An 18,378-nucleotide genomic window follows, 5' to 3' on the forward strand; every position below is an offset into this window, starting at 1 on the left:
TCTTAATCAGGACTCTTTTTGCTTTTGCAAAATTTCCTGCTATATTTTTGGCTCCATACTGAGTGGTAAATACATTTTGGACAATTTCATTGTAAACTGTTCTCATAAGAACGTGCCTTCAGTTTCATTTTAAAGAGAACAGAGCTCCTTAGATCAGTCACAGCTTTTCTCAGCAGTCATCTAAGATGCTGTGTAAGTCAGTTTCGGTTGTCACCTGAGTGGCATTGAGAGCGATCAGCTCTGCAGATATGCCAGCTTCGTGGGCTTAACAGTGACACCTTTTCATGGGGCTCTAAGGTTCTGTTTGGGGTTGTGTCTGCAATATTCATAACAGTTCCCTTTTTTGTTTTGTTTTGTTTTGTTTGCTTTATAAGTCAAATGTTGTGCTGAAGATTTCCTTTTACGCTTTCTTTCTAGCTGCTTAGTTGCTGGTGTGTTCCTTTATTTTTCCTAAATTTACAGTAGCTGTCAGTCTTGTGCTGAGTTCTCCTCTCAGTAGGCTGAATTGTGCAATTCTTGCTTGGCCCAGTTTAGGGCAGGCATCCTTCCCAGAACCCAGTTGGCTTCTCAAAGGTTAAACACTTTTGGCAAAAATAGCAAGTCATGACCGAAGAAAATCATAAAAACTGAAAGCCTCTAGAATAGAGGGAAAAAGAATTGTTTCTTACAGTGAACCACAATGGATACAAGTGGACCCATCTTTTAAAAGTTTGTTTCTCAAATTTTCCTGAGCATGATCATTTTTATAATTTCTCTTGCTTCAAATAAAACCACCATTTTAATGCTTTTTATGATCCTTGATGCCTCTTGGCTGTAGTGAGGGTAGAAACTGTAACAGCTATTTCTTAGTTATTTTAGCCTGATAATTACCCTGAGTCACAATCTAAGCACATTTATGGAACTCAACTTTGAAAAGAAAAAAGAAAACAACAACAATAACAAAGCTTTCTTAACAAATAATAAAAATCAAGACTGTGTATATAGTGTAATTGATTGAATAGAATTTAGGAATTCATTTTTTGTTTCTTAATTCTCCACTTATAGAGAAAAATGAATGTGTGACAATACATCTTGTCTATTATCTCTGCAATCTTTAAAATGCATTTTGGTTTGTGGCTTCTTGAAATGCTTGTTAATAGATTTGGCTTTTCCAAGTAGCCCAAAGTGTTTTTCTAGCAAATCACTAAAGATCTATGTTTTGAGATGATATCTAATTTTTGTAAATTTTAATATTTACGTAAAGAGCTTAATCTTTCAAGGTCTCGCCTATCATATGTTTCACTGCTAGAGTTCCTATGTAATGCCTGCAACTGCTCTTTTTCATATAATCACGGTCTTGATTTCTATGTTTTGGAGTTCCATATTTGTTTTTTTTTTTTTTTTTTTAGTTGAGACATCATCTCTCTCTAGGCTGCCTAACCTCTTCTATCTATTTCAAGAATGTGACTGGCAGCTTATCAGTTCTCCAGCTCAGCAATGACTTTGCTCTGACTTGTTGAAGGTTAACATATACTACCAATTCTTTATTAAAGCTAAAATTCACAACAATCTTTAGAAAGGAAAAGGAACATGAATTAAGGCTAAAAACAGGTAAATGATAAAGAAAAAAATCAGTAGGAAGTTTGGGATTCATAACTGATCTTTCTCCAAGAATATTACCCAAGGTTAGAAATGACCACCAACCCAGGATGAAATGCCTGGCTGCTGATCCTGGCTCTGCTGCTTACTGCTTCTGTTACCTTTATAAAATCTCCCATCTTTTCTGTAGGTCAGTCTCTGCATTGATAAAGAAGAGATAATACTGCTTGGTGTGGTAGCAATGCCTGTACTCCAAGGGGGCGCTGGAGACTGAGGCAGGAGGTAGTCAAGTTCAAAATCAGCCTCAACAACTTAGCAAGGCACTCAGTAACTTAGCAAGATCTTGTCTCAAAATAAAATAACACTCATTTCAAAGAACAGGAAACTTGAGTGGTCAGAAACAGACATGGAAAGATGTTGCATAGTCAATGCATTAACAAACAAAGAAATGCAATGTGTGAAACTACCATGAGATGCCATTTCATACTGAACAAATTGGCATATATTAAAATGTGATGGTTTCAAGGACTGTGGAGTAATAAGCAATCTGAGACTTGGTGGGAGTAAATTCTGGAGCAATCACTTTGGGAACAAATTTGGTATTACCCAATAAGATTAAACATGCAATACTGTGAACCAATAATTCTGCTAGTTATTTAGCAAATGTATTCTAAGATACTAGATAATTTGTTTTAAAAAGCAATGTTTGAAACAGCAAGAACATGGAAAACAGTCACAATATTTATAATAATAAAACAGACAAATCAATTGATGAATATTAATTCAATGAGGTTCTGTACACCTAGAAAGTGAATGATCCACAGATACATGAATCAGCATGGGTCAATCCCAACTACATGACATTGAGAAAAATTTGCTACTTCAAGGAATTTATACAGTTTGATTTCTATTTTGATACATTGTATAGAAATGTATATTATAACCCTTTATCTATTTTGATAGATTGTGTAGAAATGTATATTATAACCCTTTATTTCTAAGGTCGAGTGGGACATTCTTTCCCCTTTAAATGGATAGATCCTTTACATATAGTTCTCTGTATGGTGTGTTTTATGATTACTATATGGACTGTACATGCTCAATAACTATTACTAGTGTTTTAAGAATATGCACTTGAAGGTTTTTCAATGTCAAGTGAATGTTTATAGATTCCCTCTCTCAGTCTTGTAATTTAAGCATACTACAGTGAAATAGAAAGTTAATGTCTCAAGGAAATATTGTTGGAATCAGTTCATAGGAGTATTTGTGTGAAGACACATTGAATAGAACTGGCATGCTGCTAAATACTATTTTCTTAATATCTATAAAGTAGTTCTTTATAACATTTCAAATATTTTACAAACCATGATGGAAAATATAATCCTGGAAAAGCTCAACTGAACAGAGAAAAAGCAAACAGATATTGACATGAAATATTTATAGAAAGAATATAGTCAGAGGGAAACCACCAACATTTTCTAGAAACCTAGAACTTTGCAAATCAATGAACTTTAGCATCATGTTAGTGGATTTCAGGGTTCTTCTGAAATGAATGGATACTGACAGAAATCAGCACTGGGGAAAGATGGAGAGACCCAAAGACTCTCAGGACTCTGCAATCTTTATAACTGCATGGACCATCATATAGGAGAGAGGGCGGGGCACCAAGAAGAATGAAAGGAAAGATCAGAGTGTTCTTTTAGCATTTAATTTCACAAGCACCTCTGGAGTTTCCCTTCAGAGTTGTCTCTTGACACTCCACTTTTTGCCATTTAACATATAGAGTAGGACTACTTTTCCATTTTTATTTCCTTCCACCCTCTGAATTCCCAACAGAGGTAGAGGCTGCACAGAAACTGGGGATGTTCAAGGAGTTGGGGACTTATGGGGGATGGCTAGGAGCAGGCCTGTGGAGGTGGAAACTGCCACAGGTGTTTCAGTAATGGCTTTCCTTACCTAAAACACATATAGCAGTGATGCTGAAGGGGTTCCACCATCTCCTTGCAGAAGTTGGGGACATTACAGAGAGAGCAGCACGTTTCCCAATCATGGCAGAGCTACTAACGCAACAAGGTGGTTTGTTGTTGACTTTGTTTCTTTCCTTTATTTTTTGGTTTTCACACAATTTTCTGAAACTCCATCGAAGCCACACAATTTTAATGCCAGTTTCAGAAACACAAAGGGCTTGTGAGAGTGTGATGAAGGTAGGGTGGTTGTATTTTGTTGCTGTTGTAGGACAAGGGGTCCCCATATTTAGAGTCACATTGTCCAAAATATAAAAGCAAATAACAAAATATCCACAAAATACACTGGAAATAATCCTGGAAAAAATTCACAAATGTTTCTGATATTGGACAAATGTCTTAACCATTGTTCTTTTTTTTTTTCTCTTCCCAATTTTATTTTATTTTATTTTTTTATTGGTTGTTCAAAACATTACAAAGCTCACGACATATCATCTTTCATACATTTGATTCAAATGAGTTATGAACTCCCCTTTTTACCCCAAATACAAATTGCTGAATCACATCAGTTACACATTCACAATTTTTACATAATGCCATATTAGTGACTGTTGTATTCTGCTGCCTTTCCTATCCCCTACTATCCCCCTCCCCTCCCCTCCCCTCCCATCTTCCCTCTCTACCTCATCTGCTGTTGTTCAGTTCTCTCCCTTGTTTCCCCCCCCCCTTCCCCTCACAACCTCTTATATGTAATTTTTTGTTACATTGAGGGTCTCCTACCATTTCCATATGCTTTCCCTTCTCTCTCCCTTTCTCTCCCCCCACTCGTCTCTGTTTAATGTTAATATTTTCCTCATGCTCTTCCTCCCTGTTCTGTTCTTAGTTGCTCTCTTTATATCAAAGAAGACATTTGGCATTTGTTTTTTAAGGATTGGCTAGCTTCGCTTAGCATAATCTGATTTTATTATCTGTGTTAAAAGGTCTCCAGAAATAGAAATTTCCTTCACTTAATTTCCTCCCAATTGCTCCAAAACATTAAAGAAAGAAATTTTAGAATATGCTGTGTTAAACTTATTAGATTGAGTTTTGTTTGATTTCTCACTTTCATCAGTTTATGAAATTTGGTAAACATTGTTATTCAGAGAGGCATCAGGAAATACTAGATTCGTAAAGTATTTTGCCACCCAGTGAGGTGGGAAAGAAAAGTTACTATGTCATTATTCACACTTTTGCATCCCTTTGTTAGAAATAGGCAGAACTATTTCAGTAACAATGATTGGACCCAACTAGAGACTCTCAATATATTTTTTTTTCAAATTCATTTGCAATTTAAAAAAAAAAAATCTGAAGTTGTGTCTTGAGTCTGTTGGAAAGTAAAACATGTTAATCCAGGCTAATGGATTCTGATTTAATGATTAAATTATTATTTAATAACACAACCAATATTTATTTTTCCCTTTTTTTTTTGGTACTAAGGATTTAATTCAGGGGTGCTTCACCACCTACTGAGCCACATTCCTGCTTTGTTTTAAATTTTGGGACAGGGTCTCGCTAAGTTGCTTAGGGCCTTACTAAGTTTCTGAGGCTGGTCTCAAACTTGTAAACCTCCTGCCTCATCTTCCCAAATTTCTGGAATTATGGGCATGTGCCACTATGTCCAGCTTCTTTTCTAATTTTGAAGCATGTACGTGGAGCAGTTGAAGGAAACTTCTACTTAGTGTCTTGGCACTGTTTCAGTCCAGTATTCTGTGGACAGCGGGGAAGAAGTATAGAGAAGTGGTAGGTAGGACCAAGGGCCACTGCACTATGTGCCATGGTAATAACACAAGTGACACAAACATACGCACAAAGCCAAGGTTTTTGTTATTGCTGTTTTTTTTTTTTTTTTTTTTTTTTTACTAATTGGAATCTACATCTAAAGACCTCTCATCTGGAATTTAGGTTTTAGCCCCTGTATGAGCTTCCAGATCACAAGAAATGTCAAGGGCCACATGTCATTTGGGACAATAACTTTGATGGATTCTTATTCAGTCTCTTCATGACATGTCTATTTTGTGTTCCTTCTTTTTCTCCACTATGTGGTCTCCTCATGACTGGAAATGAAGATTGCTGTGTCCACTGTATCCTGGCATGCTTGTTCTGTGAATTCCTGACCCTCTGCAACATTGTCCTGGGACAAGCTTCGTGTGGCATCTGCACCTCGGAAGCCTGCTGCTGCTGCTGTGGCGATGAAATGGGGGAGGACTGTAACTGCCCTTGCGACATGGATTGTGGCATCATGGATGCCTGTTGTGAATCCTCGGACTGTTTGGAAATCTGTATGGAATGCTGTGGAATTTGTTTTCCTTCATAAATATTTATCTTTTGTTTGTGTTAAAACTGGAGAACTTTTTTAAACTTTTCTTTGGAAGGGGGAAGGAAAACATGTGGTAAGATTCTCATAAAACAGCTCAGTACTTACACTGTTAACTCCATATTTTACATATTCTCTGAAAGGCCTTTTCTCTCACCAAATCCACATGGTTTAATATGTGAAATTTCAACTACTTTAACTAGTTTTTGAAAATTCTTAATGTTTCAATAACAGAGGGACAGTTTGAGAAACACACACACACGCATACACACACACATTAAATGTCTCCTTGTTTTTGTCAATTTTTCTGTTTTTTCCCAATCATTCTAGGGATAATGCTTTTACAGTGCCTATTTAAACTGGACCACTTATTTTTAATGTTTATCCTTTAGAGGTTAAAAGTAAGTATCTTTACTTTATAGTAAACTTTGGGAGAGACACCTGCACAACACCTGGGACCTAGTGGTGACTTACATGCTCAGCTTCCCCGGCCCCACTTGTTCCTTAGATGTCCAGCACTGGCTGTGGCTGCTGTCCTCTGGTCCTCACAGGGTGGATGTTATTCCACTCTTGTCCACAGCAGTGTGCAGTATAGCAAAGGAAAAAGACCTGTAAGAAATGAGCCATACCATAAGGTGTACTGAAGAGGGGATTGTGAGAGAGAAACTGCAAAAGACCATAGGAATAAACAGAAAAGAACTACCCAAAGATTGGGCAAAGCTTTAAAGAGGATGTGGAATTTGAGGACGCCTCTGTCGATGAGTGATTCTTCTGCTACTTGAATGAGTTATTTTGATTGAGGACAAAGTTTTAGGTGGACAGTCTGAACTGTGTGTGTCCTTAATCAGTTAAAAGAAACCAAAATGCCGTTAGCACTTTCTTCTTAGTTGTAGGGATATAGCTTTTTTTAAACTATAAAATTTAAATGAACTAAAAGTATGCATTTTCTTACCCATAATTTAAATGTTATGATAAAATTCTGATAAAAACAATATCTTATTAAAATAGCAATATTTTACAAAAAAAGAAACCCTTGAACTAATTTCATTTAAGTTAGAAGATTTTTTTAATACTAAAATCTCAACATGTGACATTGATTTATTCAAAGGTTTTCTTTTGAGAGCCTTATGTCTTTTGGACGGGGGGTGGGGGGTGGGGGGTTCTCTTTCCATTTATTTCTTAACCAGTTTTATAGTTCACAGTTCATTTTAGATGCCAAACCATTCTTTCCAATGTGAGAGGAACCTGAACACACACTACTGTGACCAAATTTCAGGATTTATGGAAGGTTATAAGGATCTCTATGTGTAAAGAAACAAAGACCCTTTGTGCAATTATTGACCAGGAGGAGTCTGAGCAGCTCAGATGAGAAGGAGAGTGAATTTTCATACTATGTGCTTTCCTAAGAGCTTGATCTGCCCAAAATTTGTAGTTGAGTTTAATTCAATATAATTCCTTGTGGAAGTTTTGGAAATTGTACTTTGGGATTAACAGTTACTGTCAGTACTTCTGACTGAGCATCACATTGATAGTAACCACAAGAGCATATTTTTAGGAAGCTTTCAGCAAACCTAGGACTTTTATAAGAGAGTTTTTAACCTGAAGCTCAGAAATGTCACCTATGGTTTTCCTTTGAGATGAAACCTAATTTCTAATTATATTATTATTAAAGGGCTTAAAAATGCATTAGCAAACTCTTCCTTTTAGTGCCATTTACACACACATGCAAACACAAACCCTTTACATTTGGGGGGTTTAAATATAATTCTTAAATAGCTATCTTCTTCTTCCTCTTCTAAAGAGTGTCTTACATTTGTTACATCAAATATAATCAGAATCAGAATATTTACATATACCCAAATTAACTTAGGCTTATATATTAGGATGTAAGAATAGCATCTGTTTGTAAATATATAAAGCCTCTTAATGATCTGGAATTGTTTGAACATTTGATTTTTATGCAGCAAAATTTTTCAAACAAGTGGTTTGAATCTGCTACTTAACTATGTCCTGCTACTATTTGTGATGGAATATTAGCAAATTTCAAATAATGTTTCTCTGTAACAGAGAACATGAATGGATACCAGAATTTTATTTTCCTAACTATGTGTGTAGTACTTTTCCTCAGTTCTCTATGCCAGGCAGTCATTCCATAAATTATCTTATACAATTAAAATTTAAAAAAAAAAACATAAAAAAAGAATAGCAGGAAAATGTGAAAATAGTTTCAATATATTTTAGAATTTCCGTATGTAAAATGTTTTGTTTAATTGTATGACTATCATGACTAAGTCCTGTATTTTATAGTTATAGATTGGTTTCTTTTTAAGTGTGAAAACTTAATCTTAAACATTTTTAAACTGGACCTGTACTATCCTGAATATAATATTTTAAAATTAAAAAAATGACTTCTTTATTGTTCTATAGAATACTTTCATATCTAATTAATGTATTAATTGGTTTATATTTGAATGAATTCAATTATAATTTAAGCCTGAAGCTTCATTTCATCTTGTTACATCCCTTTCAGAAGATTGCCTCATCTCCTTATGTAAATCACATGATTCATGCCCATAAATGAGCCATGGAAGATAGAGAACATTTTATATTGCAAGTCATAGTTAGATATATAATATCAAAATAGTGGTCTTTTCAAAATTCACATCAAAAACAAAATTTGTACTTTTTTAGTAGATTAATATAATTTGTTTACTTTGGGAATTATATCTCAACCTATAAAATTAAGGATTATTTTAATAGATGCTGAAATTGAAGAGCAAACTAAAGATACTCAATAGATTTATGGAATTTCCTGTAAGATATATGAATTTCACATAAAAATATATCATCAAAAGTATTTTCATTTAAGATTTTTTTAGTGGCACGATTTTTAAAAATGTTTTAGAGTTAGTATTTAACTAAGACAAGATAATGTCATTTAGGAGAATGATTTTTATTTAGCACAGTAATACATTTTATTTTTGTGTTCTTATAGCATATCAGCTCTATCCATCTTCCTTACCTGAGAATTTAGTATTTTTTGAGCAGTTCAAGGAGTAACCAAGGCAACCTTATGAATAACTTTCTATTCTTCATCCATATAAACACTATCACTGCCCTAGATTGTGATGTTATTAAATGTCACTGCGTAACATAACTGTGATTCAAGTCCAGTGACTCTGTATTTTGCCTTATTGAATGCAAGTTAAATGCTTAGGTTTACCCATCTCCCTAATGAATAGTTCATTAATTGATAAGGTTATTTTTCAAATAATTTAAAACCTCTACGGTCCATCTATTCACTTGTGATTTGTAGGCTATATAGTTACTGCATAATACATCTAATCTGAGAGGCAAAATAAAATTTCAACAAATACTGTCATGCCCATTTTTCTCTTCCATTTACACCAATGCAGTAGAACATACCATTGTGTTTTAAACACTGGTTCATCTTTTCATAGGGTTTATTGCACAATTACTGTTTGTGTTTTCCATCAAGCCTTGGGTATTTCAAGGAAGGTCTTTCATCAGTCTTCTCTGTGTGTCCCTATAAGCAATAAATTTACAGTGTTTTCTCTGCTTGGTTCACTAGTAGGCCCCTCAAGGAAGTCGCATAGCCCTCGGGAAATTTCAGTCCAAGATAGAACTTTGCAAACTCCCCTCACCACCACCTGCCAGCCAGAAACTGTTTAGCTCCAACAGTGAACTACTGCTGTTCCCTTAGTTAAGATTACATTCAGAAGTTTTGTTTAAGATGGATTGGGTCCTTGAGAGGGCATAGCTTTGTGATGTAGCTCTGATTGGGGGGGGGGCAAGGGGGCAGTTTGCAAAAACTGTCATTGGTAACTAAATCCACCATATATTTTTTTCCATTGCAAAATTCCCAAAGAACACTGACTGCTGTCTTTATTTTAAAAGACTGTGATTCAAAATGTAATCAGGTTTTAAGGAAGATAATAGGCAATCAGGAGGTGAAAAGTATTATAAGCAAACCTATGGCTAAGCCCCACCAGGAAAGTAGTCTCCATTCACGCTGAAATCTGCACCACCCTATTCTCCATCCAGCTGGGACAGAGCATGACATTTTCCACTAGGGCCATGAGTATAGCTCTGAAGCAGCCAGATGTCAATATAAGTACTTTCCTGCCTTCACATTGAACTGTGACTAGTAGTTCTGGTTCTATTGTTTGTTTGTCCGTTATTTATACCTTAGATCCTTAACCTCATCCCTCTTAGGGCTTGCTAAAAAAGAGTCATTAATTTAGTTGTGAGGTGACTGTGAAGAAATCACTTTAGGAAACTGTCTTTTGACACATTGCCAACATGGGGTATAGATATATGTGTTAAAGACAAAGAATAGCTCTGCAATTAGGTGCTCACTTGCAGGCAGGTCTTTTTGTGAGGTTTAGTTGAAAACGTAATTATTAAGAAAGTGGTGCAAAGCAAATTCAAACAAATTCCAAGTCTAGCTTGAAAAACTGAAAAGGTTCTTAAGTTCTGTCTGATGCATAAAGGGGTAGAAGCAAAGGAATTACATTCCAAAGCCAAGAAAGAGGGTGTACAAAAGCAGCTGATCCACTTGACATAGTTCATAGCCTTTTGCAAAGGAATAAAAGCCTGTTGAGCAGGGAACCAAAAGATCTCATTATAGGATGAAGCCAAGCCATATTAAAGCTTGTGCACTAGTAACTATGTCTAAAAACAGCCTGCTGTTTTATATTGAACCAATACATTTCTTAACTTGGTAGGTTGCAGCGTAAAGATGTACAGAGCCTGTCTGCTGGATGCTATGCCAATTACAGATGTGGCAGAGTGGTGTCAAACACCTACAAACAGTTAGTATTGCAAGCAATCTTAGAGTGAAACAAAAGAAGTTTTGAAATGTCACCTCAAAACCTAGAGAGCACAGTTCATCATGTGTGTCTGACTCTTAAAGTTTTGAAATCGCTTTTATTATATAATTTAATTTGGACATTGTATGATCCCTTAATCAGAATGCACCTTTCTTTTAAGAACATGAATAGTGCCTGAGAGATAAGGAGAGTATCTTTTAAAAGTAACACCTTCAGATGACAAGGTATCTCTGATCAGCTCTGCAGAAACTGTTTCATTGGTGCTGGAGTGAAGGAAGAGTGAAATACTAAAGAATACATATTAGACTTTGTTAGATCATCAGAAAGAATAATTGGACATATTTACACAATTACATTTTAGTAAACTATTATGCCCGATTAACTATAATACATATTCTGATAAAAGTACATTAAATTGCAATCCAAAAGCAATTTAGCTGCTGAGGACATTATTTTTTATCTAATTATTCACAAATTAATGAATAAAATTAAATTCCAATCACTGAAGAAAATGAAGAAATGGTGAGAATCGGAACTACAGATTAGTTAAAGCAAAGATATGCAATGCATAACAGAATTAAAGCATTTCTTTTATTCAAACTCGGTGCTTAAAAAAGAACAAATCCATCATCTTGAAATTTGACTTGTAGCTTGACATTAAAAATAATATGAGTAGAATTTTCAGTGGGGTAAGCACAAAACTAGTTCAAGTTGTGTCACTCTCAATTACTGTACTCAGGTGGTGTACCCATTAAAATTCCCACTTGTGGGTTCCGCTCACTATGCAAATGGGGTCATTACCTGGAGAATTTAATTGGTTATGACACTGGGAGTAGGACTTTTCCTTTCAAAATAAACCTACTTACACACATTTTCACTAGAAATTTGATTGTTATATATACTTTGGTTTGTTTTGCTCTATAAATATTTACTAAAATTAGCCTGCCTTACTTATTTACCTCCTACGAATAATTCAAAATAGATCCAAATGACTTTGGTTTGGTTTTATTTGTCTATAATACTAGTTGGAATGAATATTTTTTTAAAAAATTGCTCATGACAACATTAGTAAAATTGTTTGTACCTTTTAAACCTCCCATTGCGTGTTGATATGTATCCATAAAGGTTTTTATCATTTAATTATAACATCTCTCTCATAATAATTCTAAATACTTAATTTGAGATTTTCTTCCTTTTTTCCCCAGATTGTCACTTCAAAAAACATGCAGTTAAAGAGTTAACATGCCCTAATAGGTGGATTAATATACATAAGCACACGTACCACGCCCGCACATGCACACACACACATACCCACACTCACTATTGCTGAGGTGCCATGTCTAACACTTGCAAGGCCTTTATACATACTAATAGCACAGAGTGGGGATAGCAAGTGGTTTGTTACTGTTAGTAAACAACACATTGGTATAAAAGTTCATGGTTTTGTATACCTACCACATAATTTCAATGATTGTGGACATTTCAACAGGAGAAATCTAACTACCTAGAAAGAATATTGATAAAGGCCTGAATTTTCAATGAATCCTGAAATTACAGTGTGGTTTAGTTGATATAATAATAAAATGAGCATCCAGGAATTTAGTTCCTAGACACTGTTTCTAATCGCAGTTCCCTTAGTGAACTTGAAGTAGGAACAGGGTTGCTATATAAGTTTTAATGGGATAATCTTAGGAAAGTACTAACAGTTCATTCAAAGAGGGAGGTTATATAGTCGAGATTTTTATTATACCAGGTTATATAAAAGCCTAGATCTAGTTTACTAGATCTAAAGAGAATATTTTTCCTTTAATATAAGAATATTCTAAAAACAGAGAAAAAATATTCCAAGGATATAGAAGAGGAAATGCTACAAATTCATAGCGGGACCATTGGGCAGGATTTTTAACATCTGTAACTATGGGAAATTTCCCATAGAATATCAAATATGGATCCTAGTCTCTGACATTCATTTTTCTATGATATTTCTAATTGTGCCCGGAGGATAAGAAGGAGTTGGCGCATCCAATAAATATAATCATTTACATGCACAGAGCTCCCTTTGAAGTTAATAGGACCTATGGAAAGGGGAGTTATGCACCACGAAAATGAAGTTCAACGTGAATCTAGTTCTTTCTTTTTAACATGCAGTGGTGTTGCCTACGCATTTGGATTTTCTTACTGCTTATCTTTCCTTTGTATGTGATGTTTAAGTTGAAGTTGACTGAAATGCTCCATGTGTAGAGGAAAGATAGTCAAAAAGAGTGGATGCGATGATTGGCAAGCACATACCCAGGGACAAGCTTTATAAGATAGCATCCAAAAGTGATAGGGCCTGACATTTGCAGAGCTTGTTTAACTTTTCAAAAGGAATCCATATCCATTCTCTCATTTGATCTTCACAAACACTATGACTCTTCGAGGATATACTTTTCACTTCCATTTTACAGATGAAAAAACTGGGACAAATTACTTAAGTGTACTTACTAAAGCAACATTGTTAGTTACCGATAGAACTAGGAAACCCAATTTCTTCAGGTACGTCCATTTCTTATGAAATCTTATCTATTACTTAATATAATAAATTGGTATAATCACAACTGTTCTACTTGAAGCAGGGACAGGGACATGGGAATATGAAATCTTGCCTACCCCATTTCTTGTCTTGTGCCTTTCTTACTTAAAATGGGTGTCCTGGCTTGGATTCTTAGGAAAAATTGAAAATCGCAGCTACTTTTGCTACTTATCTTTCATGATATATACATTGATCCCAAACTCAGTCAACCCACAATATGTTACTATTTATCACTAATGTCCTTTAATTCTTTGTAAGACAACATGCAACTCATTTACCACTTGCCCCTTTAGATCTGTTTCCTGCTTCTGCTACCTTTCCTGTGCTTTCCTTTCTGATTTTCAGTAGGCGTCACTTCATGATAGGCACCGGAGGAAACTCAGAGGGTGGGAGAAAAGAGAGGTCAAGATAAAATTTCCACCCTGCTCCATGATCCCCTGACTGCTGTGTAGTGGTTTACCAGTTGCCCTGTGCCTCTGAATATGGGGTTCCTGTGTGGTAGGTAGTTTCTCTCCCACAGCCGCTGCCCTCTCCCCTGCCTATTTGGGCCTGGGCAAGTAATGGTTTCCCACTGTTGCTAGTTCCTGACACTTCAAACTCCCTTGCTGGTTTCCTTACAACTGATTGTTCTTTTGCAAACAGTCTCTTTTATTAAACTCCCTTCAATTAAGCCCTCTGAGTGAGCCATCTGTTTCCTGCCAGTATTCTGACTAATGAGGTAGTAAGGAAGAGTTAGTTTCTGTGTGTGCAAATGCACAGGTTGTCTGAATCCAATCTCGTTATTGTGTATTTCTAAGATTTATCAAAACAATGTAAATACTTCAGGTCTCCTAGATGTTTGTGTCACTTTAATGTGGGCAGTTAGTGTCAAATAAAATACATCAAGAACTACACTGGACACTCCAGAAATTTCCTCCATGATTTTGTTTCAGTGACCATCCACCTCCCTTGAAATCATTTGACACCATAACAAGCTGTGGTGGGAAAGAAAAATTAAGAGGGTGTCATTGCCATGAAAGATTCAGAGATTATGACTGAGTTTACATAGAAAGATGTAAGATCCTCAGAGACGATGATGTTTTCATTTGTTCCCTACAACTTGAAATGACTCAATATCTCCATCAACACAAACAGACCCACGGCAGAAATCCTAGCCTGGAAATTAATCTCTACAGAAATGTCCTATTATGGATACTGTATAATGGTACCCAGTGGTAATGAAACAAATTAATAATGACATCTGTAGGCCTTTAGTGACAAACACATCTAAGGTAAAGCAGGTCCTTATCAAGCCATAGGCATTAAATCAACCCCAAGGTAGTCAACCCATAACAGCTTAATAGATGCCTCAAATATTCATCCAGTTAGCCAAGGAGCATCTATTGGTCATCCTTTTTTTTTATATACACATCTTTATTTTATTTATTCATTCTTATGTGGTGCTGAGGATCAAACCCAGTGCCTCACCTGTGATAGGCAAGTGCTCTACCACTGAGCCACAATCCCAGCCCCTTTATTGGTCACATTTGTATCCAGACCCTGTGGTATGAGTAAACATGAAATGGTGTTGGTCAGCAAAGTCTCAGTTTCAAGAGACAGAATGCACATTAATTTTACAAAATTAGAGTTAGAATAGAGAAAGGTATAGCTCTTATGAGTAATAAGTTTCCCTTGGAGAGTCAGAAAGTTTTTGCAGAAGAAGCATGTAAATTGGAATTTAGAGAAAGTAAACATGGGTACATTGTGAAGTTGCGGTGATTTGGGGATGGATGGAGAGCAAGAGCTGATGAGAAGAGGCCAGATGAGAAGAGAACTGAGTCAGTGCCTTGCTTCAATGTCTTTCCCAAGTCTCCTCAACTGCCCTAAGGAAATGTGAAGCCTTCTAAGATTGTAATAAAGGACATGGTGAGAGCAAATTTATGTTTCATCAGGGCAGCCATATGGATGATGGGCTGGAGGGGGAGAAGAATGAATGTGGATAGTCAGTGGAAAGATGGTGCATTCATTTATATATTATTTTAGTCAGCCTTTTTCACTGCTGTAATGAAAGGACCCAACCAGAGCAACTGTAGAGGAGGAAAATTTTATTTAAGAGCTCACAGTTTTAGAGGTCTCAATCCATAGACAGTAGGCTCCATTCCTTGGGGCTTGAGTTGAGGCTGAACATCATGGTAGAAGAGTATGGCAGAAACAAATAGCTCACGTGATCAGAAAACAGAGAGACTCCACTCTCCAAATACCACACCCCAAATAAACAACTTCCTCCAGCCATACCCCACCCGCCTCCACTTACCACTTATTTAATCCCATCAGGGATTAATTTACCGATTAGATTAAGGCTATAACTGAAATAATTTCTCCTCCAAACCTTCTTATATTGTCTCCCATATGAGTTTTGGGGATACACCACAGCTAAACCACAACATATGTGCAAAACATGGTGAGGGCCTGAGCTAAGCCATTGGCTAAGGACAGATGGGGCAGAGCAAAATGAGTTGGACACATTTCTGGAAGACAAAGATTGCCTTCAGTGAATGGACAGGGCAAATGCGCACAGTGTTTATAGCCAAACGCAACTGTACAAATGTGAAATGTTTAATAAAAGCAAAGTTCACAGGAGTTTTAAAGAACATTTAGGTTTTAAGCCACGAATGTCTTGGTTTTCTTAAGCATGACAGTGGTTTTGAAAGTGCTTTGTAAGCAGTTTCACCAGTATTAGGAAACATCATTGTAATATCTACTTGAGTTTAGATGGTGGGAAGGGTACTATGTGTTTTCCAGTGGGAGAACCAGTAAAATAGGTGATCTGGAGTAAAATCCAACTGTATTAGTCTGCTAGTACTGCATATGAACCAGGGTGGATAAGGGCAGTGTGAACAGGGAGAAGTGAAAGGAAGGCAAGAATCAGGGGAAAATGCACAGAAGATATGCAGAGTGCCTGCAGGTAAGACATGTTCAAGTACATGTTCATTGATCTTTAAATGAATGCATTAATGAATATATGCAGATGGATCAATAATGGGATATGTAGTACTAGGGACCACACAGGTTGAGGCAAGCTTAATAAAGAAGAGAGGGTGGTTTTGATTTGCATTTCTCTGACTGCTAGAGATGGTGAGCATTTTTTCATGTACTTGTTGATTGATTGTATGTCCTCCTCTGAGAAGTGTCTGTTCAGGTCTTTGGCCCATTTGTTGATTGGGTTATTTGTTTTCTTATTGTTTAATTTTTTGAGTTCTTTGTATACTCTGGATATTAGGGCTCTATCCGAAGTGTGAGGAGTAAAAATTTGTTCCCATGATGTAGGCTCCCTATTTACCTCTTTTATTGTTTCTCTTGCTGAGAGAAAACTTTTCAGTTTAAGTAAGTCCCATTTGTTGATTTTTGTTATCAACTTTTGTGCTATGGGTGTCCTATTAAGGAATTTGGAGCCCGACCCTACAATATGTAGATCGGAGCCAACTTTTTCTTCTATCAGACGCAGAGTCTCTGATTTGATATCTAGCTCCTTGATCCACTTTGAGTTAACTTTTGTGCATGGCGAGAGGAGGGGATTCAGTTTCATTTTGTTGCATATGGATTTCCAGTTTTCCCAGCACCATTGCATATGGATTTCCAGTTTTCCCAGCACCATTTGTTCTCTAGCAGTCAGAGAAATGCAAATCAAAACCACCCTAAGATACCATCTCACTCCAGTAAGATTGGCAGCCATTATGAAGTCAAACAACAACAAGTGCTGGAGAGGATGTGGGGAAAAGGGTACTCTTGTACATTGCTGGTGGGACTGCAAACTGGTGCGGCCAATCTGGAAAACAGTATGGAGACTCCTGGGAAAGCTGGGAATGGAACCACCATTTGACCCAGCTATTGCCCTTCTTGGACTTTTCCCTGAAGACCTTAAAAGAGCGTACTACAGGGATACTGCTACATCGATGTTCATAGCAGCACAATTCACAATTGCTAGACTGTGGAACCAACCCAGATGCCCTTCAATAGATGAATGGATAAAAAAAATGTGGCATTTATACACCATGGAGTATTACGCAGCACTAAAAAATGACAAAATCATAGAATTTGCAGGGAAATGGATGGCACTAGAGCAGATTATGCTTAGTGAAGCTAGCCAATCCCTAAAAAACAAATACCAAATGTCTTCTTTGATATAATGAGAGCAACTAAGAACAGAGCAGGGAGGAAGAGCAGGAAGAAAAGATTAACATTAAACAGATACATGAGGTGGGATGGAAAGGGAGAGAAAAGGGAAATTGCATGGTAATGGAGGGAGACCCTCATTGTTATACAAAATTACATATAAGAGGTTGTGAGGGGAATGGGAAAATAAACAAGGAGAGATATGAATTACAGTGGATGGGGTAGAGAGAGAAGATGGGAGGGGAGGGAGGGGGGATGGTAGAGGATAGGAAAGGTAGCAGAATACAACAGTTACTAATAGTGCATTATGTAAAAATGTGGATGTGTAACCGATGTGATTCTGCAATCTGTATTTGGGGTAAAATTGGGAGTTCATAACCAACTTGAATCTAATGTATGAAATATGATATGTCAAGAGCTTTATAATGTTTTGAACAACCAATAAAAAAAATTAAAAAAAAAAAAAAAGAAGAGAGGGAAAAAATTACAGGGTTATAGACACCCTCTGGCTTACCCTTTTTAAACTAAATCAACAAATCACTAACCATTTCTTGGTTGCTAATTGATCAGTTAAATGAGTAATTTTGTAACTGTCTTAATGAATAAATCTAGTTTCAGTCCTAAGTCTTAGGTACTATATGACTCAAACTCTTCCGTTGGCCTCCGGCAACTCTGAAATTACTAAGTAAAATTCCTAAAGTTACATTCTTGCCAACCTTTGTCATTTTGCACAACCTGATTCAAATCTTCAACTGGGCATGCTCCAATTTTTGTATTAGCCCAGGAGGGTGTTTACTAGCCCTGAGAGGTTGTATAATTTGATTTTAGTTCTGAGCATCACACATTGTTTCCTCAATCCTAATAATATAACCCAAATCTCTTTTAACTATTTTCATAATAAGTTGC

At 36.3% G+C, this 18,378-nt stretch overlaps 1 protein-coding gene across 3 annotated transcripts in view; it reads left to right on the forward strand.

Moving 5' to 3' along the window:
* Mdfic (MyoD family inhibitor domain containing) overlaps positions 1-9,273 on the forward strand; it is an 85,805-nt gene extending 76,532 nt beyond the window's left edge. For all 3 annotated transcript variants that reach the window (XM_046422465.2, XM_046422464.2, XM_046422463.2), the window contains one exon: positions 5,648-9,273. In XM_046422465.2, coding sequence (XP_046278421.1) covers positions 5,648-5,895 — 248 coding nt within the window. In that variant the 3' untranslated portion in view covers positions 5,896-9,273. The remainder of the gene's footprint in view (positions 1-5,647) is intronic.
* The last annotated feature ends 9,105 nt before the right edge of the window (positions 9,274-18,378 follow it).

This window comes from Marmota monax, unplaced genomic scaffold (genome assembly GCF_021218885.2).
Source record: "Marmota monax isolate L192 unplaced genomic scaffold, Marmota_monax_Labrador192_F-V1.1 WCK01_AAM20220418_F8-fsc00027, whole genome shotgun sequence".
Lineage (NCBI taxonomy): Eukaryota > Metazoa > Chordata > Mammalia > Rodentia > Sciuridae > Marmota > Marmota monax.